At 38.5% G+C, this 26,088-nt stretch overlaps 1 protein-coding gene across 5 annotated transcripts in view; it reads left to right on the top strand.

The window, feature by feature from the left end:
* PLCB4 (phospholipase C beta 4) overlaps positions 1–25,339 on the top strand; it is a 1,018,018-nt gene extending 992,679 nt beyond the window's left edge. For 3 of the 5 annotated variants that reach the window (XM_085612653.1, XM_085612650.1, XM_085612652.1), the window contains 2 exons: positions 12,339–12,375; positions 22,174–25,339. In XM_085612653.1, coding sequence (XP_085468779.1) covers positions 12,339–12,375; positions 22,174–22,262 — 126 coding nt within the window. In that variant the 3' untranslated portion in view covers positions 22,263–25,339. The remainder of the gene's footprint in view (positions 1–12,338; positions 12,376–22,173) is intronic. The other 2 variants (XM_085612654.1, XM_085612651.1) reach the window with 1 other exon arrangement.
* The last annotated feature ends 749 nt before the right edge of the window (positions 25,340–26,088 follow it).

Below are 26,088 nucleotides of genomic sequence, written 5' to 3' on the forward strand. Positions count from 1 at the left end.
CACACCTATGTGCACATAAGTATTTCAGCGCCATTGTGCATATATAGGGGGTATTCCTCTGCAAACTATCACCCTCGGGGGCAGAAATCCCACTAGACCACTAGGGAATAGTTTCAGTTACTGTTTGGGGTAGAGTGCCATTACACATGGGCCTATATTCCACCACACCTTTCTTTCTGCACCCCGTGGAAGGCAGATACGGAGTGTTGACCCTAATCTCACTCCCCTCATGGGGGAGAGGGCAAAAATATCACTAGACTACTAGGGATTTGTTATTTGCAGGGGCATCCTCCCTGGGCATTGGCATGTGCTCCCCTCCCACTAGACCACCAGGGAATGATCTTATTTACTATGTCCCATGGCAAGTGAGATGAATTTTAGATTTTAGTTTTGACATATGGGATGGCCTTGTAGGGCTAAATTCATCTTTACTCTAGTTTACCATGCTGAGTGGCTTCAGTCTTTGAGGTCAGGCTTGGCTGACAATCAGGGCACCCTACTAAACCCAATCATTTCTGAAAACTAGACAACTAGGGGAGTCCAGCATGGTGTGGTTTGCATGATTCCCACTTTGTTTTCCTACCCACATTTCCTGGCAAACCCCAAATGTTAGCAAAAATCAATCATGCCTTCACATTTCTGTAAGGGAAGCTTCCAGAATCTGTGACAATCCACAAAATAGCTACCCACCATCTTTCCTTCAGTTTTACTGATAAAAATGATGCCTCCCTAGTGTGGTTGAGCCTAGCATCTATGACAGGAAAGGCACAAAAATGTGATATGGGCAGTGAGGCATCCAGCAGATGAGACGAGATACACTCATACAAAGAATGGCGAGTTGTGGGAAACAATGCGCTAACATGCAAAAAATGATTTTCTATGCATGTATCAAAAGTGGAATTACAACGTCATAAGTTGCATTAATTCCACTTCTCACCAAGGGATATCCATGCTCATTCAAACCAGCAAATAGGTGAACTTTTCATCTTTAAATGTGAAAATACAAACAGAAACACAGTTTGGGAATTTTGTTCCCCTATGCTAAATTTGGGTTTACACCACAATTAAATATTATTGTAACACAATTAACAGGATTAGTACAGCATTAACATGTATGTGTACTGTAGCATGCAGACACATTTGTGTATATGATATCTTGTATACAGCTTGTTAATCACTGAGCCACACACCTAACTTGTGCAACTTTTCAAAAGAAAGTATTAGCAGCTTGTTACTTGTCATATACATCATCATCCCTGTGCTTTATAAAGCACTGTCTCTTCAATTTTCCTTTTTGACAATCTTCTTATCTTCTTTTATGACAGCTCGGTAGCTTTACTATTCTTTGAAATGCAATGCTGACTATAATGCCTGACATGCACATGTTGGCTTTGCAGAGCATGTGTGCTGAAGATCTGACCGTATTAATTGTATTAGCATTCCATTGAAAGGGCACAATTTTTCAAGTTGTGTTTCATTATTGTTTTCATTCATATTAAGGAAATTTAAATGACACACACTAGATCAGAAATTTGTTGATAGGAGGCTGACATATTTCAGCCCATATGGCTCATCTAGCATTGGGTTTTTAAAAACCTGTATGTAGCAGCCTTAATTCATGGGCATACTTGTAGGTTGGGAAATACATTTTGAACTGGTTGCTGAGCAAAGTTGTTTTGTCATCTATATCAAGAAGTCTGAAGTCTACGACTGAGTTTGGAGTTCTTGATAAAGCTTTGAAAAAGCCCTAGGTTAGATGTGGCGCAAATTAAATCAACAACTTTCTGATCAACTAGAGTGACTCGTGTAATTTTTCTGCATATGAATCACACATAATGAATACCAACATGAAGCATTTTGTCTCTTGAATGGAATCTTCACATAAGTAATTAAGCAGAATATAGTTCATGGATGATTGATTGTACATATTAGGTGTTGCCTGCTAAGCATTACACTGTTTAGATAGTATATCAAATACCCTCGTACCACACCAACAGATATTGCAAGGCAATTGAAACCATTACTTGTTGGAAATGACAATCTTTTGCATGGTATTCCCCTGGATTTTTGCCTTCTATTGCTGAACCCATTGTGTTTGGCCATAGAGCTCTGCACACTTGACCTCTGCTAACCAGTGTAAGGGGCTTGAGCTCTCCCAATTCAAACATGATAAAATTGATATACACCTGATTGGCACATTTCATTTAGTTGTAAGTCGCTAGTATATGGATCGATATGTACACAGGGCCTATAAATGAAATACTACCAATGGCTTCTGCCCTCAGTTTGCTACCTACTAAATTCTCATATTGTCAAAGGGCTCTCTAAAGGGATTGATCTGTACTAATTATCTACTCACAACCGAGATTATTGCACTATTGGAGAATACAAATGATTTACTAAAGTTTACAAATTGAATTCATAGTAGGATTGTCACGGGGAACAACCTTTACAACGCAACTTTTACAACGCACTACCATTACAACGAAACTGTTACAACGCGTGTGCATTGACAACGCAGGACATTACAACGCAAGTCTTTACATCGACTTGCACTAGATGGCGTGCTAACATTAAAAATAGTGTAGTTTTCTATCCCAACACCTTCCCTACTGTTACGTGGACTGGAGTTGGAATAGTAAATTACACTTTTTTAATGTTAGCACGCCATCTAGTACAAGTCGATGTAAAGACTTGCGTTGTAATGTCCTGCGTTGTCAATGCACTCGCGATGTAAAACTTTCGTTGTAACAGCATGCGTTGTAACAGCATGCGTTGTAACGTCATACATCCGATTGTCACATCGTATATACATCAGACATTGGACAAGAACTTAAAGTGAAACCTGACACGTCATAATAGAAAATACTTACGTCTTCATCAAGGTATACAGACATCTAGCACTCCTTGTGTGTTCATTTGCTGTGGGTGTCTCGTAAAGAATTTCTTTTTAAATTAAGTCCACCCTAATGATCATCTCCCATGCCATCCCGGACAGCCCCTATAATCGTTCAATGGCTTTTATATTTCCCTTACAAGTTCAGTCATTGTCCAGTGTCATTGAAAATGTGCATGTTGGGAAACTTCATATATTTTTTTTTAAGTCAACTTATTTTGGCCCTCCTATTTTGGGCCTCCTCAGGATCATAGACAGGAATTTGTTCAGTTCAAGAATTATACTGTGTTAAAAAAGTGTTGTAGTGATCAAGAATTTGTGCTACAACTTAGGGCATGCAATCTTACAGTGCAATGTTGTTGCATGCCGGTCCGGTCTCACTATTTTCATTAAATGAATTGTGTCCCACTAAAGTAGCACTGTACAAACCTATCTCTATGCCTGCCACTGCAGACTGGATGTGGAGTTTCAGAATGCTATTTAGGCAAGTCAAAAATAACCCTTTTGACTTGTCTAAACCTTTCTTTTAAATAATTATAAATCACCTATATGGTAGTCTGAAAACTAAAAGGGCATGCTGCATTATATTTCAAGTGGGACATCTATTTGTAACGTTTTACGTGTCGTGGCAGTGAAAATCCTTCAAAGCTATTTTTCACTGTGACAAGCCTGGCTCTTCCATGGGGAAGCACTGCATTACATTATAACAATACATAAACCTTAATTTCAGTTAGGGAGCAGCTAGAAAAAAGCTAGAAATATGATAAAATATGCATGTTAATGGTAATTTAAAATCCAGCGTAATAGTAAAGTCAGATTTTGTATTACTATTAAGGAAACAAATCCAACTTAAAAGTAAAGTCGGATTTTATATTACCTTTAAGGAAAAAGTACTTTTACAAAGTTGTCCCTTTCCTGCCTAAAGCCAAAAGGCCTTTCTGCCAGTGTCCAACTGTCACCGGAATACTGATGGCATCCCTGCAGTGAGATGTGTGTTGCTGCCATACAGTGGACAAAGGGCTCTGGGTCTGAAGAGGGGATTTCCCTGCTTGATGGGATGGATTAGGGGGCTATGCCTAATCCTTTTTTGAGCTTCAAAGGATGCCTACCCTGTCACTGACAGATGAAGCTCGCATCTGGGGCCTGCCTCCCTTTTGTCTTTCTAGTCAGGCTGGCTCCAAACTGAGTGGGAGGGGGTGAGATGCCCAGAACTGGTTTAGAGGGCGGACAAAAGATTGTCCCCCACCCACAGGCTGGCATAAAAGAGTTATCCCCAGAAATCTCCTCAAAACACTCCTGGACATGAGAAGAATCAGGAGAAAGACTGCCTTGTTGTCTGAAGAACCTGAAGGAAGAATTGACCCACTGCCTTGAACCCAGAACCCAAGAAGTGACTCCAAGGGTCAGTTGGCTGACCTTCGGTTTGAATTTTAAACTACTAGTGTTAGAAATGGGGGTCTCTAGTTGGCAATGGCTGGCCACTGTCCAAGTAGGGACCCTTCTTCCTAAGTCAGAGTAAGCAGCCTACACCCTTTGCTAACCCCTGCTCAACCCTGTGGTAACGTAGCACGAGCAGCTAGGCCTATCTCAGAGGCAGTGTGTGAAGCATTTATGACCATACACATTAATACAATGAGGAACACTACAAATGGACACCACTCAAGTAGTTATAAAAAATAGGTATATTTATATAGCCTTAATCACAAGACCAATAACAGTAAAAATCCACAATACTTGAAAAATAGGGTTACTTTAAAAATGCTGCAAAAATAGTTCAAGGTGCACAAAATGATGTTCAGTTCAATGCAGTGGTCTCTGCGACCCTTTTACTCACAAGGTATCTGGATTCTGTAGCAAAGCAACAAAAATGTCGCTAAGGAGTTGTAGCGATAAATTTCCTCACGCTAACCAGCAATGCGTTGAATCCTTACCACAAGGGAGGATGATGCACTAGGTTGCGGGCAGGACAAAGCGACAAACTTCTTCACGCTAAGCCGGTGATGCGATAAAATCCTTGCCGCTAAGGGAGGATGATGCACCGAGCCTGTTGCGTATGCGATCTTGCTGCGATGGAAGAAAATGGCGCTCTGCGAGGGAGCGACGATCCTGATGCGATGCGGGGAAAATGGCGAACGCTCGGTGTCCGCGCCGCGATGAGCTTGATGCGATGATTTGGGGTTAGCAAGCGCTTTGGGCCACGCTAACAAGCAATGCGACAATCCTTGGGTTAGCGAGCGTTTTCAGGCCCGCAGACAGGTGATGCGACGATCTTCGGGATAGCGGGCGTTTTCAGGCCCGCTGACGGGTGATGCGATGATCTTCGGGATAGCGGGCGTTTTCAGGCCCGCTGACGGGTGATGCGATAATCTTCGGGGTTAGCGAGCGCTCGGCGATAGCAGAGCGACGATTTTTCTCACGCTCACCAGCTGCAGCGGCTCGCTAACAAGGGTTAGCGACGATTTTCAGCACTCTTTTCTCAGCAGTAGACCTAGAGGCCCTGGAACTCACAGGAGCCTCACCTGCAGATAGAAATCCTCATGGGAGGACACAGGAGGCTGGTGGTGGAGTCTGGTGTGCCTGAGACTCCTGCAGGAGGCTAGCTCTCTTCTAGCCCTTGGGTGATTGTTGTGGCCACAAAATAAAAGTTCCTTCAAAGTCCTTTTCCTCTTCTTCCAAGTCCAGTAGTAAGCACTGCAGGCCAGTCCAAGAAACAGCACACAAGCACAAGGACAGTCCTTCTCCTGCAGATTCCTGTAGTCACACGGACAGAGGTTCTTCTTGTTGTCCAGGAGCAATACAAATTGTAGGGGTTTGGGCACAAATATTTATACCCCCAAAGTCTTTGTTCTTAGGAGTCACAAGTCTCTGAACCCAGCCAGAACCAGTTCTGCTCAGTCCTGGAGCACTTTGTTTACCAGGCTGCTTCTTTCCTTTCAGAGTGCAGGGCAGAGACATCAAACGCACCACAGGAGGTGGAGCCAGCATTGTGGAGGGAAGGCACAGCCCTATTCAGGTCCCAGGTGCAACTCCTCCCACCCATCTAGATGCAGATCTCTCTATTCACCACTGGGACACCTCACCCTGTCTCCTGGAATTCCCCAGCCCTGTCACTCCAAAACCAGACAGCCAATACACATAAAAGCAGAGCACACTGGAAGGCTTAGGCAAGAAAATACCTACTTTCTAAAAGTGGTATTTTCAAACACAGAATATAAAAATAACCTTCACTAAAAGATGTATTTTAATATTCTGAGCTCAGGCATACTCAATTCGTTTTTCTACCATGTTCTGTGGGTCAGTTAGGACTATAGAATGTAATAGCCAAAACCTCCCATTCTGTCCTATGGAGAACAGGTAGCCTTACAGTAGTGAAAAACGAAATTGGGTGTAATTCACTACTAGGACATGCTACACACATTAGAGCATGTCCTACCTTACACATACAACGCACCCTATCATAAGGGTGGCTTACAGGATGCCAAGGGAAGGTACAGGGGCTGGGAAGTGGGTGCACTTCACAGCCAAGAATGGCAGTTCTGGACTGCACACAGACACTGCAGTGGCAGGTCTGAGACACACTTTACAAGCTGCTTATGTGGGTGGCGCAAACCAGCGCTGCCGGCCCACCAGCAGCATTTGGGTTACCAGCCATGGGCACACACAGGCCACGCTACTAGGGACTAACAGGTAAACCAAATAAGCCAATCAGGGATATACCAATTCACATAGTCATATTTACAAAGGGAGAGCATATGCACTTTAGCACTGATCAGCAGTGGTAAAGTGCCCAGAGTCATAAAGCCAACAAAAACAGGTTAGGAAAAATCCAGGAGGAAGGTAAAAAGCTTAGGGATGACCCTGCAAAAAGGGCCATTTCCAACAACTAGGCTTCAGCAAGCTCCCAAAGACCTTATTCTGCTTTCCAGCTCACCAGTCTCAACTGGACTTGACCTGTTCCTCTCCGCTGACCTCTGGAAGGGTGATTCCTGACCCCCCTCCCCCACGTACTGTGGCCATAGTCCTAGTGCCTTGGCTGTGGTCAGAATGTACTCCTTCCTGCCTAACTGAAACCTTCCTCCGACTGAACACCCGACATTGACACCAATAACCTTCATTGATGGCTTCCCCAGACTCGGCAGATAGCAGCACCCAATCAACAGCTTCATTTAACATGATGCCAACGAGCACTTGAGTAACACTGACACCTTCAATGAAGGCTTCAAGCCCGACGCCAAGCAGTCTCCGATCAATCCCACGAGCTTGCATGGCAGCTCTCCATCATTGTCAAGCCCTTCCTCAGATCCAGCTTGCTGCCTGGTCCCCCTGAAGACTTCTGACCTCTATAAAAAGTTCTAAAGCCAAAGATAACTTTCCACCTGGTTGAACATAGTCCCTGTATCTGACTGGCGATGTATCGCTGTTGGGCTTAACTTTTGACTTGGCCTGTTCTAGTATGACTGGATACCCACGGTTGGCGTTCAGTGCTATTTTCCGCTATTTTTAACTCACATTTTGTAAAATTTGTATCTACAATTATTCTACATATTCTATTTTAGTGATTTTGATGTCATTTTATTTATTAATATATTATCTATTTTTTTTAACAGATTTTTCTTCTTTTGTGTTTTTGCTTTATTTCTGTTTGAGTACTTCATAAATACTTTACACATCACTTCTAAGTTAAACCTGACTGCTCTGTGCCAAGCTACCATAGAGCTGAGCACAGGTTTACTTAGTGACTTTAGATGTTCACCCTGACAAGGATTTTGATTATTAATTGAAGTGGGTTCTCACCCCCTGAACTAATATTCCAACTTACATTACTGTACTACATTTTTGTCTAAGTACATTTGATAGTGCAATGCATAGGCACATGCTCTGCCTATGGAGGTTCGTATTCATTCTACCTCAGAGCTAGAAAGGACACAAATTGCGAAGCGCATAAAGCACCAGTCACACTAGTCTGAGCCATTCACAATTATAATACTGTTAACTAATGGAGCCCCCTTCCTCCCAGAGTTTTCATATGTTATATGCCTATACCGAGTAGCACTAGAATACCTGACAGTGGACACATATGCTACACACAGTCTCAGCCAATTTCAATTTGCATTTACACCTCTGCTATAACATGCCCTTTACTAAAATTAAGAAATTATTGAATTATAGTGCAAATTGTATTTTTCTACCACTTCCATTGACTGTCTGCAATGTTATAATTTACATTAATTAGATTGTTGCCAGTATTAGCAAAGTTGAAAATAAATATTTTGATATATTTTGAAGACCTGGCTACTCAAAGTACCTTAACTCAGTGTGGCCTTTTAAATTCTAGTACTTGTGTTATCACAAATGCTTGAATTATGAGTTTTGCCGCAAACACCAGAGTTCCGCAATTTTCCCAGGTAAATCTGGTTAGGCCAAACCTGTTGAAATTTATTCCGGAAAATGTCTTATAAATAATGTAACATGAAGGTTTTGGTGACGTGAACACCAAAATCCACATTTTATGCCCATTGTGTGCAAAACTCAGAATAGGTGATAATTTTCGCACCCAATACATTTCGAATAGCTCAGTGATGGATTTTGTCATGTGCAATAAATATCACCTGTGACACTGGGTCACTTGTAATGATGTCCGAAGTCCTTTCTATTAAATAGACATTATGCCTTCCAAGAACTGTGTTGACAGAACTGAGACATTTAAGCAAAGCAAGTTCCCAGCTGACTCCTTTGCCTGCATGACAAAAGTGTTCTTTACAATATAATGCTTCTACCATATGTTTAGGACATGCACACCATAAACCCTAAGAGACCACTTGGCTCACTGTCATTAAAGCAAGCTTAATTCTTCACACAACAGAGGCCGATGTGAAGATTGTCTAACTTCTTCTTAGCATTGTGCAGTCGCTAAGTACTTTTTTCACTCTAGGGTAATCTCAGTGGGACTAACGCTCCACCTGGAAATAATACAGGTGATATTCTTACATCATTTTCCCTTATATTGAACAAGGAGTTTTCTTCCCAAGCAGCCATGGTAGGGGGAAAATTGGGAGGGTGAATCACAGGGACTCCTGGGATCACGAAGATACAGGTGGCCCATGTGTGGTGTCCCTCATTTCATGGTACTGCCAGGGCACCTTCCAGACAGGCTGAAAAGGGTCATCAGTGTGGTGGTGTGTTGGTGTCATCCTGATTTCAGCCACTATCCCTTGTTCTGACACGACTTCTCAACTACCCCTCGATTTGATAGCTAAAATTATAAGCTGCCATGGTGGGAGACTAGTGGAGTGGAGTCAAAACTTATGCATGGGTGGAGGCAGTGTTAAGTCCGAGCTCGAGAGAAGGACATAAACACAATGGGGACATGGGCTAACAAACAAACCTAATTGTATTATTTACAAAATTGTTTGCAAATTGGTCATTCGTTTCTAATTTACGGCATCATGAACGCATCATGAAATAAATAAGAATATTCTTGTCATATCTGTTCAAATGCATCATTAGAGGAAATATGCGTCCCCTGTTGTTAAAAGAATGGGCTACACCAGCCATACTATGCTGGAGGATGCATGTGTTTTTTAAAGGTATGATATCCAATTTCTGAGTGCACCCTTTCTTTGATTGGCATGCAACTTTACACTGCTCTCATAACAGATGCAAAATGTAATCATATGAGTATTGTTTTATCTAAAAGGCACACTAATTGGCAAGTCATATAAGTGTTTTTTAGCACCAAAAATATATTGCACAAACATCGAACTTGTCACTTAGCAGCTAAAAAACTCAAAGTTTGATGCAAATATTCAATTTATAAAGTTCATTTCACCCTGGCGAAAAATATTTGTACGTGTCACATTTTTTTCAAGCAAATACATTTTGCTGTGTCACTGATTAACTTTTAAGTGCAACAATATTATTGAGTATTTATTTATTTAAAACATTTATATAGTATTCAACCTAAAGAGTAACCTAGCAATGTACAAAAGGTTGTGGAGACTGAAGGATGAAGAGGGAATCAAGGCTAGGGAGGTTTCAAGGGAGAATATCAGAACAACAGTACCAAAAATATCCTCTGATAAACATTATGCAGTGTCCATTGTTTCCAAAAAATATTTATCCACTGGGTTTAGACTTTCTATTATTATCTCATATTTATGACACAACATTAGGAAGACGATATTCTGGGGCCCTACCTCAAGGGGATTCAACGGTCTGTTTTAGAAGGTTCTTAAATACGTGCAGGCTTTCATCTCGCAAACTGGATTTCAGAATTCTATGGGTTTTTTAAGAGGGGGCCTGGGGGCACTAGGAGTCTTGTCACCTTCCACCAACCACGATTCTACTGTGAATGGGCACTGTTTCCTTACTTATATAAGTGCCCTTTTCACCTTTACTTCATCAGACCTAGCATTACTGTACTTCACATGATCACATGATTATTTAATTTATTAAAATAGCAAGCAGAATACATTTTTTGATAAGAAAGCATATGAAGCAATTCGGTATGAAACATTGAGGGCCAGATTACGTGTTTTGCTGGTGCAAAGGCAGGCGGTACTCCACCGACGCCTGCCAGCCAGAGTACAAGTTATTTGTAGTCTGGCGGGCAGCGTGGCGTTCCGAGGGCAGTGCCTCTTTCAAAGGCTTCAATGCCTTTGAAAAAGGCCCCGCAATAGGAACACCTAACAAGGATCCTGCACGGCACAGACTGAAAAGCCCTTGCCGTGCAGAAACTCTTGTCCATGCACACATGGGGGCACATGTTATGCCCCCCATGTGTGCATGCACAAGCGGAGGAGGCATGGGGGGCCGTCTAGTGCCCCCTTTGTTTCCTCTACGCTAGAGTTGACATGGAGGAGGAACCTGCATGTCACCGCCGGTGGAGAAGAAACTCGTAATATGCTTGGCAGGAGCAAGGCGGTCCCGCCAAGCATATTTCGGCCTCTGACTGCTATGCCACCTCCAGGGAACGGTAGTTCCCTGGTGCGTCAATGGTCCCAGGGTGGTCCGACCATCCTGCTCATGATGGAGCAGTTGGACTGCCGGTGTGGTGGTGGCTGGACCGCCACTGCAGCGCCACCACAAGTCTGGCAGTCCTCAGACTTCTAGACTCGTTATCATGCCCTAAGTAATTTCTATATATAGAGTTAAATCGCAGGCAGAAACAATGAATATGCGTTTTTTTTAATTGTAATGTTTACTTACTGTGGTTATTCTCCATTACTGAATACATTTTACTTGGTGATTTCTAGCCTTCCTGATTCATTATTCCAATCACATTTATCAGTGTGGACTGACTTATTTTGGTTGCGAAATTATCCCGTTTAGATGGAGCCATCGTTTACAGCGGAAATAAGGCCACGGTTTAAAGTGGTTGCAGTTTCATCTCTGCTGCCCACAGCTTTATACCCTGTGACCTATCTACCATGGTCAATGTTCCTCGGGGAGGGAGGAACAGATTTCCAGTAGGATGGAAATCAGTCTTCTGCCATGTTAATGTCCATTAATGCCAGGTGACCTTCAGGCCTCCCTGGCAGAACTTTGGAGTGGTGGATCGAGGAATTCTTAAGATTTCCTGGCACACTGTTGTGCATGCTACTGTAATGTGTTATAGCATGTGAGGGTGCGGGGGAATACAGTGACTCCAGAGGGTTTGGGCACTTGGATATGCCCTAGTGGTACACTTCCCACAGTTTGCACATCCCTTGGGAGTGAAAAGTAGGCCTTGGGAATCCTTATGGCTTACCATGCATGGGGAGAGGGTGTGCATTTAAATGTTTTGAAATGAGTAAAATAGCCAAATTAAGTCACCTATGAAATCTTAATTCTCCCGCAAGAATGTATTGTTAGTTACAGTAGAAAGTATGGTGCATTTGATATGTACTGTGTCATGATGAAATATCAGCTTTACATACAGAAGCACAGGTGGTATCTGCGGAGCGATATACATTAGGACATGATGTATGTCTTTAGAGATCATATCCGTTTGTTCATCCATTATGTTACCCTTCATGCAACAATTAATTACAAAGTATCGCCCACCAGAAATTATATTACATATGACAACACAAAGTTACTCATAGCACAGTTTACGACATCATGTTTGTTTATATAAATGTGTCTATTCATACCTATTAATGGAATGATTTAAATTATGGTTATAAATTATAATGTCAGGCACTACATTTCAAATAAGTAATATTATGTGTGTTGGTATAATGAAATGTACTAGCTGCTATAATCTATGCACTGTGACATTATTTGTTTTATTAGTCACATTCAGAACTCATTTACTCTGATTAAATGTCCACGAGTTCATTTCTTTATTTGCTGCTTATTCATTTACCCATTCATTTTACTCAGTTCAGTTTATTTCATTTATATTATTTGCTTCATGTTGTGTTGCATAATTTTGACATTGTTAATTTTGTACAAACAGCTTTTGAAATCCAGTCATGCAGTGTCTCATTCACAAGGTAGGACTCGCACTATTAATAGCCCAACTGCTCACTTAGTATGCATCTTACAAAATCAATAGTGTTTTCACTGTTTAAATATATGTAAATGATTCTGAAAATTATAATGTTTAACAATGCCAAAATATTAACATTTATGCACTAAGAATAAGAATGCACTATATAATTTTCAGTTGTTGGGACCAGAGTCTGAACTTGGTGGAAATAGCGGGGTCAAATTATATCTCCATTTTAGGGAGCCAGTCGTGGATTGAAAAACAGAAGTTTAATGGACACCAACCCTACTGATGAGTCCATCATTCTAATCACAGTTGTTTCCAAGACCTCCCTGCTGCATTTGAGTAGAATTCCAGTTAATTCCAAATGAATCTTGGAACTTGTTTTCAATGTCACTGTTTTATAATGGTGTCCAATTTTGTTTTTGGTGTCACATGATACTTTTGTTTAAGAAGTAGAACAACCCTTTTTCAGGTCAATCGTTTTGATTTTACCATACTGATATAAATAAACCTTCTTACACACTGGGGCTTTTAGCGAGCCCTATACAGCTCATTGGTCTGTTGTTGTGTTATCCACATATATCTCCCTACTAATATAGTATACACCATGGGGCAGCTTGTCAGACATTAGCTAATTGCACTGTGAGGGGCAGCATTCTGCTCTTTCACAATGAGGACATCCCCACACAAAGTAGTTCTCTTCTTTGCCACAAACTAATATAAGAATGGGTGCTTTTTGAGACCAAAAATTGTTTTTGCTTTCAGCTAGTTTAATAACTTCACCTATCTGACAATTAATTAAACTACAGTAAATTATTTACATAATAAGTAAACAATTAAATACTGCACATAATTAATTACCTATTCAATATATAATTATCATAAAAGATTAGTTTGTAAAAAAGAATCATTTATAATTTAAATAAGATCTTACCTACCCCCTTATAAAACTTAAAACATGATACTAAATTATAAATTAGTAATTAAACTAGTGAACACTGGAATATTCATTAAAAATCACAGACTACGCTAAAATAATTAAAAGAACAATTAATCAGTTAAACAATTTACTTGGTTAATTGCCACTTAAATACTTAAACAATGTGATAATAATAAGAATTATAATTTAAGTAACTGCCTACACTATAATTAGCAATTAAACTGTACAAAAATACAATTGCACATTAGAAAGCACAAAATAAACCTAAATAACTAAAATAATTCATTTACATAATTACCAATTGAATATTTGATCAAGTTTAACAATTATTTAAAATGAAAAATAATTACAATTCAAATACCATCCCACTATATTCCCCTACAAGCCCAGCAAGGCACTGCTAAATTATAAATCAGTAGTAAATGTAAAAAACGCATTACAAATTAAACTAAAAAAAATATGAATACCTCTAACATCTAAAGTTATATAATAACTAATAAACATTACATTAATTAAAAAGGATATTTAATACAACTATGTTAAAATACGATATTGTATACATAAAAAATGTTATTTATACTTTCTATATTCTGTTCCTCGATATTTTCACCTCCACCCCCAACCTTCAGTGAGGTAAGGCTCCTGCAACTTGTTTTGCTCTGAGAAACTAAACCTAATTCTATGTTACACTGAACAATTCTACTGCTTCCTCTTCTGACCGCCATCCTCCTCCACTATTGTTCACCTATTCTTCCTCTTATCATCACTGTTACTGTTTTACCCCTTCCTATTATCTGACCATTTTCCTAACTCTTTTACGCACAGGTTTATCTTAGCAACTTTCAAAAAGTCTTCCGCTGACCATGTCCCTTCTGTCATGTTCTCTGCAGAGTGACAGTCCACCTGGTAATCATGTCCTCTGTTGGGATAAATAGTGGATCTTGTACACATGGAGGCAGAGTGGATTAAAAACAATGCAGGCATTCCCAGACTGATAAGACTGATAAGGAGACAGAAGGATGTGGCCAGAAATTAACTCAGACTGAAGTTAAGCCCCTGTAACACAGGGAAAGGAAATCAAGTTTAACATAATCATAATGTTGGTTCCAGCTTCAGGCCATAGCACATCTACACCCTTTGAACATCTGCATAGGTGACCAGTGAAAAGCCCAGGACGCCAGCCCATTATATCAGATTTACTACACATGTGTATTAACCACAGAGCTTGCCACAAAAAAACTTTTCACAACAGTTAATTTCAACCAACACTCCTGTGCTTGCAATTGTGAACTGAAAAAGGATGATGAGACCATGGAATAACTAAAACAAGCAGGTCCAGATCCTCAGGGTGTCACTGGAAACTGGGGAAAATATAACCAATGAGATAGAGGGTATGTGTAGAACTCTGAAATGTTGATCGCGGGCAGAAAATACTATGTCATGTTTCATGCATTTCTGTGATTTAAAATATCTGACTTGCAACCACTAAGACAAACGGGGTGAAATGGCACAGTAAATCTGAGAACTATGCATGGGCCAGCTGCATGTTCCACTCCAAAGAAAGTGCAGTTGATCAATTTGTCAACTTATTAGTAGATAACCCAGATGCACAATCATACTTCTATGAGACAATATCAGGATGTGAAAAAATGTCCTATTTTATGGTATAACAAAGTATTTTTCTCAGTAGATCACATTTTCTGCCTTAGCAAAATAATTGATTCACACCACTATATGGGCCTGGAGAACTACAACTTTAACTCAGCATGTCAAATTCTCTGAGAGTCAGTGGATGATTGTATTACATAATAGATGCAGGTATTCATGTGCTTCGTTTTCTGCACTTTTGACAACAGCCATAAGTTCAAGAATAGTCGAAGGATGTTTTTTTCAATATGAAGATACTTCAGGGACCTTGGACACTACCACAAATCATGGTCCTGGCAAGAATGCATACTGTGGGGGGATACATATAGGATCACAATGGAAGGTCAAAAAGAAGTGTGAGCAAGTATTAAGCTTGGTTTCATGGAAACCAGGCTGGTAAAAAAGAAATCAGATCAATTAAAGGAGAATGAAGAGAAACAAATGGTTTTAACATGGGATGTGGCTGTGACATTCACTTTGCCAAGGTCTGCAGGGGAAATGCCCCATCTGAGAAACTAATTGAATCATCTACAGACAAATGAGGAAAGAAATCCAGTACATATACCTATGTAATGGAAACCAAAGGGACACAATTAGCCCCTAAAGAGCATGATTGATAAAAAGGAATTCAGGATGTTATTACAGAACTGACAGGTAGGCCTCTAGAGTGAACACGGCTTGTGAAAATTCTGTCATGGGGAAATATCAAAAAGGCAGCCTAGGTAAACCTTGTCATAAGCCTACATGTCTGTCACAGACAGTGTTCAGACATGGTGAAAGTGTTGCAACATTACCAACATGTGTGCTGCAGCATATAAGAAAATGAAGGTAAAGCCACCATAGCCAGCTTTCAACAGAGGTGTACTTCTATATGGCACCAAGAATACAATACTAACAGTAGGCAAATCCAGTTAGACGTTCCTCCATGAATCAAACGATTAGTGTAATCTAGTGCACATTCTGTTAGGTATCCAAGCTTGACACAACCCAGATCACCCTTCACGTACTACACATCATGCAGAAACACTATATGGTACTCATTAGCTTAAAATCATTTCTAACCATTAATAAACACTGTTCAGAGTATAAATCACTTACGTCCTGGACCTGAACTTGCAAGTCTTACACTTTCCGATGGTTTACATGAAACAATTGTTTTGTAGAAGGGCAAGTACGTGCCTAAAATACATAAAGTTGTTATTTAAAAAATGACTATTGATGGACTCTATTTAGAATAGCATCACATAACCAAAATGAGTGCTTGAATAATGGCAATCCTGTAACTTCCATATGAATTAAAAAACTGATTGATGTTTTGAATCAGCCAACAATATCAAAGAGTTTTTAAAAATATTATTAACCCTAGAAGGGACACAAGCTGTGACAAAGTTTGTCTGCATATAGGTAAATGCAGTGAGACTCATGAGTCTTATGTGCCATATTGCTCTATGGAGAATTGCCCGATAGATTGAGGTAGAAGATGGCCATAGTAACATGCCTCCTCCGTAGATATTAAACCTCACCAAAGGGGTGAAAATAAACCATAGACCAAACTAAACACTGGAAATGTATGCAGATCTTAAGTACTGAGCATCCTCCTTCAACATCACACATGGTGACAAGCGTTCGTATGCCAACAAGGGGCTACAGGACTGGCACTAACTTCAAGGATCTACTCAGGCAACATAATGCATGGAAATAATGATCAACAGCTCAACTAATTGAAGTTCTGGGCAGTTTTATAGAAATGCTGGGGCGATTTGGCATTACAGAATGGGCTACCGATGCTTGTGATGCTCCTTCTGTAACACAGTTCTCATGAGCGCTACATGTGCGTTATCGTCATCTCAATCTCAAAGTAGCGTTCCTCATTTGCATTGTGGCATTGTTCCATAAAAATAAAATAAGGGAATCTCTCACCTTTGCACCCGCCCCTCATTATAAATGTGGTGCAAAGGCAAAGAAGTCATTGGCAGGTGCACTGACTGTGTGCCACTTAGTGGTAGCAAATAGTGTACCTTGCAAGATGCCTCCCAGGCATTCTTCTGGCAGTGGGTGCAGTCACTTACTGTATACACTTGCAGGGCAGTCCTCCTCCCTGCCACCTCAGAGAACGGTAGACCGTGGCTGTAAACCACCGGTCCACCAATCACTAATAAACTAATACAGGTTTGTGTCTGCTCTGGGACCATCGCATTTGTTGAGATGAAGTGCACTGTCACATATTTAATGTTGTGACCAGGACAATGCACCTTATCTGTAATACTACAACTGGTCTCTTCTTCAATACCTTCAAATTGTGCACCAAGTCTCTTCTTTCTCAGTGTTTCACCTGCCTTCTTTCACATTATCTCCTTTGCCCTAAAAATCTTGTTTCTGTTCAGCTCATCTAAGCAAGATCACCATTCTCGTAGTCACCAATCACCTTTACGTTTACCAAAGTTCCGAATTCGCATACTGTTTTGCTGTAGTGGATTAAACTATTACTCTCAAAATTCTTCTCTACACATACCTTAAGAAATCATAAGATGTTTACATTATCACATAGCACTAAATTAGGCCCTCCATTCATACTAGACGTTGTAATATTAGGAGAATAATTCAGGAACAATGAAAATCCAAACACTACTAGTTTAGATGCATCTTATACTGCACTCACTGTGATGAAGATATGATTCATTACCTCTCAGAGCCCCATGGCTCTTATTTCCAATTGGTAGTACTGCAATGATGAAGAAATAAAGTGCATCTTTGAAACTAAACTTAAATTGTCATTTGGCCTGGGAGTTAAGGTCTTTTCTCATCATTAGATGTTTAAGAACTGAGGGGCCTGTTTTCAAACTGGATTTTGTATTATGGTTATTTTTTTCTAAAAATAATTAAATTAATCTAAAATTGTATACATAAAGTTTAATAATTGTTACTATAGCACAAAGAAATATTAATGGTATACTGTATCATAGGTGGGTTTGTTTTAATAAATCTTTAAAAACATAATTTTATTTAAAATAATATATTTAAACTAATCAAACATTTAACTCAAAATGAGTTTAATACTGCTGTAAAATTTTCATATTTTGTTCCACATTTAGAATAAATATTATAACTAAATGTACATTAATATTTAACTTAGAAATATAATTTGTATTTTGTTTAAGTATAATAAACTTTTTTATCTTTCCCATTACTTTGAAATAGGAAGATCTCTGCTCCGGTGATGTAGATCTCTAACAATGTGTGAACATTTACAAGTAGTAGCTTTGCACTCATAAATTATGCTCCACCCCCTAGCTTCAGAGGGTGGAGACATGTATGCCTTCACTTTGCAGTAAATTTAGGTTTGTAAATGGTGAAATGCCAAAAGTAGTACATTTACAGAAATGCTTGGAGAGGCAGAGAAGGAGACCTCCGCATGTATGTTAGTGAATACCATATTGTAGTACATGAGTATTATTGTTGTCATACTACTAAATGTACTACAAAATGCAGTTTGTGAATAGGCCTCTCAATTTTTACCGTAAGACATTATACTTACATCAATAATCAGATTATGCTCCCAGATCGTACGGTTGTCTTGTAAGGCTTTAAAATGCAGTTGGATAAAATAAGCCAGAGCAAACCCAAACATCCTAAATGTAATGTATAGGTGAATATATATAGGTGTTCTGGAACTTTCTTTCACGTAGAATACATTTCAAGATAATCAAAATCTTTCTGAAATTCCTGAACCTGTAGTTTAATGAAAAACTCTTTAACATCCCATACACGTTTGCAATCAACAGTTTATGGCATTCAAAAGGAAATCTGTACACAGCATTGGGTAAGACCACCTCCATTGGAGTAGCACTTCACAGAACCAATCACCCTGTCAAAAAAACAATCATCCAACTTCAGTTTCTAACTGACTTTAAAGGACACGCCCCAAAGCCTTTGCAGAAGTTCTGGGTATGCATGTAGCATCCACCGTCAATTTCTTGTTGTGTTACAAACATTTTCTCAAATCATTTGGGGAATACACAATTATTTCCCTTCTCAGAATTCCCTCCCTTGACCCTACAATTGTGGCCAATCACTGGACCATGACAGGCATCTCCTAACTTTCAAAATACTACAGCAGCGCGATCCCAGGATTACAATTGCCCACTTCTGAAACATGCTGGACCCAAGACATTCAGGATGCCAGCCACACCCAATACAGAAATTTCCCTCACCACCATTGATCATCACATACTTATTTTTCCAAATTGGAAGGGACTTTTGATAAAGCTATTCTGGACTTCCACCTTCAATGCATTGTTTATATTTCTGGCACTTTTAAAGTCAGCCTTCAGGGTATCTGATTATTAATAATAACTGTAATTACTCATATTGGAACCAATCACAGCCACCTACTAAATTCTCCTGATGATGAAGCTATTGAGAAACCACACAGTCAATACTGTGGAGGGCACTGTTTAATATTAAAGGTCAATTGGCTACAGGAAAACATCTTTAATACTAAAAAGCATTTAACACAGCTACAAGACTTAATGAAATAAAGATGCTGCAAACTGAATGGGGCTTAAATAAAGATCCTCCTGCTGAGTGTTTGCAACTTTCAAAAGTCCCTTTTACCTTTAGTTGTCTAATTTGAGAGCAGCCTAGAAGCTAACATTGAAGTTGCTCTTGATAACAAGAGCTTACCCCTAACCGATACCCCTAATAGAATTACATCTACCCATAGACAGATTCACACTGAAAATCATACTCACTTTCATCATCTCAAAGCTCAACCACACAAAGAATTCTTAACTCCACAAAACAAAAATCAGGAATTTGGAACACATAAGTGGACCTTGCTAGAAATTGCACATTGGATTTTATTTTTAATAAACATGGTTACCAAACCAGCCAGTATTTATATTTCATGTCAAAGATGTCATCTCATTTTCTGCACCCTTTTCAGAGTGCATTCGTAAAGATGCTTTATAGCCATATGTTGGCATGGCATAAACACTGTTTCTCTGAAACTGCATGCATTTAGTAGACAAAGACAAATATTTGTGAAGCACAGACTATATAATTATATTAGGTAAAACAAACAAAGACATGCAATGTTAATATGTATCAGACTAGAAATATAATGCACATTTAACATTCTTTGTCGTCATAGACCAGTGATACTCAAGGTATGGCCCGTACACTCTACCATTCACATGTGGCCCCCGGCTTAACAGCAACACTGGGCTACTGTTTACTTCAGAGAAGACTAATGTTCAGAAAGATGTTAAATAAATGGGGATGTTGTTTCTTTAGAAGCTAACTGAAGTAAAGTTAAAGAAGCAAATACAGTATCTTGCTCAATTGAACCGCCCACAAAGCCCCACTCCCATCCTGCTAACATCAATAGAGTCCTGGGCTAACCATAGACCATACTTTACAGCCCCTGGGCAAATGTTTATGAGTATCTATGACATAGATAATCCTGCTGATTTCTCAATTTGCTGGGTTGGTCTCATTGTACTTTGTAAACAGTAGTCTTTATTTCTGGACAACAGTGCCAAAGAAGATAACATTGAAAAAGTATAATGAATAATGCAAGAATTGTATATGGTTATTATCATTGATCAAGTCCACCGAGGTAAACAGGTTTCAATTAACTAACCAAAGTTTCAACCTTTGTTAGCGGGGCCTAAGTTACAAGTCTTTCCTTAGAGAAAAGGCTGCAAGTGTTAGGCATAAAACAAACCAACAACAGTAAATCACCCCAACAATAGCAAAAATATATAATTATATATTTACTCTCCAGAGATGTAGAGCGATCTCTTCAATTGTACTTCCCCACTTCAGGTCTCGGACAACTGTAAAGTAGTTGCACTAAATGTTTACAGAAAAATCCAGCTATGCCAGGGATATAGAATTATTGGCTAATGCTAACAAATTGCACTGCCAAATGTATAAATGTTTACAGCAAAATCATATATGATAACATATGCAACATTTCCACTTATAAAAAAAACTACAGAGACTACTGGAAAATACTGCAGATGTCATTGTGTTTACCAAATGTACAACATCATTTGTAAATGAAAGCAACTTTAAAATAAACTACTTTTTTTAGTTTCCCTCATACTTGTGACCAAAACCTCCCTGTTCCATTTCACTACATTCACCATCTCTGTAAATATTTCCTCAGTAGAAGATACCTAGCTCGATAATTCACACATTCCATGCGGAGAGACTACAATTTCTAATTCACCGTCTTTTTGTCATTCGTCACTGAAAGCCTTTGATCAGCCAGCCATAGGTTAGCCTACTACTAAGTGAGCTTATTAGTGTAAACTAGTGTATGTTAATTGTATTTACCTCTAACCCAGGAAGAGTAATTGTCTTTTTAATTCTACCCTGGCTGAAACACAATAAAGATAGTCGATCCATATGTCAAAAACCAAAATACATATTTTAAATCTGAATAAATATATAATGACAAATTAATTAACAGTTACATCTTTAAACGTTTATGCATTGAGAATTTACAACCATATTGCTGCAAGTGATCAGCTTGACTTGTGACTCAGGACATCAAAGACCCTTTTGTAAAACAGTCTATGTTGTTCCATTTTCTGTACAGCAGACTTGAGACTTCAGCAGTGGCCAATGTCTAAGTGCCCAAAAGGAACTTGGGATTTTTAACAGATCAGATGGAGTGTTGCACAAAGACTATATAGGTTATAAAATAGGAGTGCAAGATGTATGAACAATAGAACTATTGTTGAAAATACTAATGAGACTACAAGCTAAACATTCTGAAGCTATATTTTTGAAGGGAATACCATTGTAAACGAATATCAGAATAGTCTCTCAGATTTTGAAGTGTTGCGTACTAGATACAATTATTTTAACTTGTTTGTGTTCGTTTGCTTGTTACTGAAAATAAAATGTGCATTAGATTACGTATTACACATATTCAGACTAATACTTACAAGTGTACAACCCCTATTTTGCTTCTTTTAATGCAATAGCACTAACCTTTCCAATCTTCACTTTAGGCATGCAAATTTAATAATAAAATTCGATATCAATTTCAAACCCAATGCTCCACTGTATTTCCCATTTAGAATTGAGGATTCTAAAATAGAAACTATAAATACATCAATAAATAAATAAATATAAAAACAACATTGCTCATAAAAGGCTGTGTAATTTAATAATACAATGTTCCCTTTATTGTAGGCAAAGGAGATGCAGCAGATGGTGAAGCTGGAAGCCGAGATGGACCGCAGGCCTGCAACATTGGTGTGAAAGTCCAGCATGCAAACTGAAGCATAAAACATGACTTTTCCTTAAAACAAACTGTATAAATAGACCACAAAACTGAGGAGTAATATGTGCTCTTTTGTTTTTCTTTCTCTCTAGATAAGATATAGCCAGCAAATATATTAGACTAAATGGAAAACATATTTCTTTTAAAACAAACATTTGAGCACTGATGTATTTTTGTTTTGCAATGACTGTTACGAAGGACATATTTTTAAAAAGGGAGCCTTCTGCTCTACCATTTAATATATTTTTAAAAGGCTCTTTTTTCTAGGGCAACTGTATTTTGTTTGTTTCTTTTTTTTGTTTTTTAGATGAATGTAGCTCTCTGTTCTTAACTTCTGTTTTTCACAATACCAGGTATAGGTTTAAGGGAATATGAAGAATAGTCCTATAGCACTACGTCCACCTCCTGTGGACATATTTTTTTAAATTATTATGGGGAGTAATATAGGGAACATTTTAGTGTCACGTTTTTATAGTTAGTTATCTTGTCCAGTGCACTCTTACGGAGCCCCTAGCAATATAGTAGAGCATGCTCTAACCAAGAAAAATCTAAAAAGGGTGGAAGTTGCAGACAAACATTAGCCCTAAACTATGCCTTATATTTTTTACATGAGACAAATGTTGACAACTACATTACTTAGAATACTAATTTTGGCATTAATTTCAGACACAACACTGGTTATGTCCTGTACCATCGCATTTTGTACATGCAAAATTAGTCAATGATTTGAGCTTTCAAATAGCACAGTCTCAGGAAATATATTATTCCAATTCTTTATGCAGTGTCATACAAGACAGCTTTGTCTTTTCTGAATCTCAAATATTAACAATGTGCATTTAACATAGTACTTTTTCCCAAAGCATCTTTATGTACTTACATTGTCACCTAATCAATGTTGGTATGCATCATTTGACCTAAGGATGAAATGTGTACTTTACCATGTTGGGATTCCAACCTTTGATCTGTAGATCACAAACAGAATACAGCAACATGTGTGTAACTAACGGAGCTCTTTCCTGAGCAGTTGAGCCTCTATATTGTGTAGTAGATTTATGTCATCGACCGCGTCCCAAAGCTGTCTTATAGTAGCAGACTAAAAACATCGGGGCTTATTTACAAGCCTGTTGTGCCGCCAGTGCGGCACTTTTAATATGGGAAAAAGTGGCATACCGGCAGCGCAAGAGGCTTCTAAATAAGCACCATTAATTATTTATGAATGGGCTATGGCAAGGGGACCACAGTAGGTAAACTTTTTAAATAAACTGACCTGCAAGCAGCAGTAAGTGACCAATGTAGAGTTGACCATTAAATAGTCATTTACTTTGCATTAACAAAGTTGCAAGGCATTGCCTTACAATTGGGCTAAATGTTATGCCATAATACATTGATAGGTATCTAAAAATCTTCTTTTTTACTACACTCAATACATTACATATTACTTGCACCAGTCTCTCAAAAGTTATCTGTGACATTGTGCTGTGAATGGACTAGAACTGATTTTCCTGACACTGGGTTCTTATTTACACAGTCCAAGCAGCTTATCAGAAAACATGCAACAATGTTGATATTAAAAATAAACCTTCAATTTGCACTTCTTGCATTTATGTATACTATATGTGCCATAAAACCCCCACCGTAGTTTCATTCAGAATGTATGGTAAATTTCCACCCCTCAGCTTGGTAAAAACTAATCAATATTTCAGAAGCATGATAATGAAGGATCTAGATGCATAGCACTACGCCTTATAGGCTAGGGCTCTGCAGCCTCCCTGGTAGAAGGAGGTTGTACACTCAAGGAAGCCTTCACTCTTCCAAACCATTTGTACATCTGTGATGTGCAGGAATCTTAAGGGCCCCTCAGTGCATTTGCATGGGGGGCTTCATTGTGTGATACAGTCCTAATGCAGCTAAAAAAACTATTGTACCCAATTAAAATGTTGTCAAACACAACAACATTAACACAGCATCAAAAGGTGTTATTATTGTTGACTTTTTTAGTTTGTTTGGCATGTTTCCCTTTTGTAAACAACACTGGTTTAGTTTGTTCACTTTGATTCAAATGGGTGATGTTTCTGGCCAGTGTTTCAATATATTAGGCTCACTGTTCGATACAAGCTAGTAGTCACAGAATTAGCTGTAATGTTTCATCAAAACAAGTGGCCTAATTTGAAGATTGAATTTATTACAATATAATTGAAGATGCAAAGTAAGTGGGTTTTTTACATCCTGCACCAATGTAGTTGCTCATGGCAGCATTAAGTATTGGCATAGTCATTTTCTCACAGTAGGAGACAATACTGCTTATTTTCTGAACAGCAGTTGGCCATTTCAAAGCATTAAGAATTTTCTTAAATATTCATAATATTGCAGCAAAAACACTTTGCAACACTTTTTCTATGCTGGTCAAAAATTTGTATCCATAATATAAAACGAACCACAAAAAATGGGGATCTGGGATGTATTTGCATGCAAAGGATAATACTGCGCTTTTGAAAAACAACCGTGCACACGAGGTATAGAGGTATACTAATAAATTCCTAGGACTTCCTTGCTTTAAATTTCCCTGGGTTGTATGTGCAATTATTTTACCACAACTGGACACATGAGTATCATCTAAGAAGGACCATGTGCTTAAAGCAATAGAAGATCGCTCAGCTGTGCCAAATATAATCAGTGCTCAAAGGTTAAAAGAATTATGTGTTAGGCACTTTAACTGAAAAGTTTACATCAAATTTTGTTTATATAGAAATTGCATAATTAATCATTTGCTAAAGATTCCAGATGTTATATGTCATTGTATTTTGAAGTACATGAAAATTGGCAAATATTTATTACTGTGAAGATGTAAAAAATATGTATATACTTATACTCAAATAGTATATTGGAAGCATATATGTTGCATATGGAAAGATTAGAACAAAAGAGTATATAGAAATATCAATGCATGTAATTAAGAAACCCCTGATTCAAACGCAAAATGTGTTTAACTTCTAAATGTATATACATATATATGTATACATTATACAAATGTATAGGTATATATTTATATTTTCCCCCTCTACAATTGTAAAACTTTGGCACAAATTGCCTTTTTTCATGTTTCGTTGATATCTTGCAAAGTTACAACTGAAAGAATTAATTCAGCATTGAATCTCTTTACTTGTCACCAATTACTCATTACCATTTTTATGGAAAGTGCGTAAATGATATACTTGAAAAAGGATGTTATATTTTATTTTTAAGATTCCATTGCAAACCCTAAAATGTTGTACATTTCTTCCATCATTGAGCTTCTTATCCATATCTCCCAAATGTGTGGTGTTCAAATTACACAAAACACCATGTAGTATTTAGTTTGCTTCAGTTATATCACTAAACGACCTCACAACTGCCATAACCTGACACATCATTGATGACATCATATCTCTCATCAAATGCACTTTCAGCAACTTTCCATCTTTCTTCTTTTAATAAAAGGATGAGGGGGAGTTGCCTGCATCACCTATATACCCACATAATGTGATGTTGATGGCAACACATATGACCCCTTAAAATTTATTTTCAGTGACATTCTGAAAGGTATGAGCAGTGTCATCACTGATGAGATCTCATGACATCTGCCAAGATGTATATACAACAGATTAACTTAAAGGGAAAACAGTGGCAGTGGCCAGTGCAGTTCCTTTCCATCGCCACATAAACATTTATTATTACTCAATTTGTAGCTGTCCTTTCCAGTGAAAAAAGGTATGTGATTCGTTTGCTGTGTACCACACTGAATAACAGAAGAATGCACCATGTGTCCTTTCAGTTTACTAGAGAAG

Source organism: Triturus cristatus, chromosome 6, assembly GCF_964204655.1.
Source record: "Triturus cristatus chromosome 6, aTriCri1.1, whole genome shotgun sequence".
Classification (NCBI taxonomy): domain Eukaryota; kingdom Metazoa; phylum Chordata; class Amphibia; order Caudata; family Salamandridae; genus Triturus; species Triturus cristatus.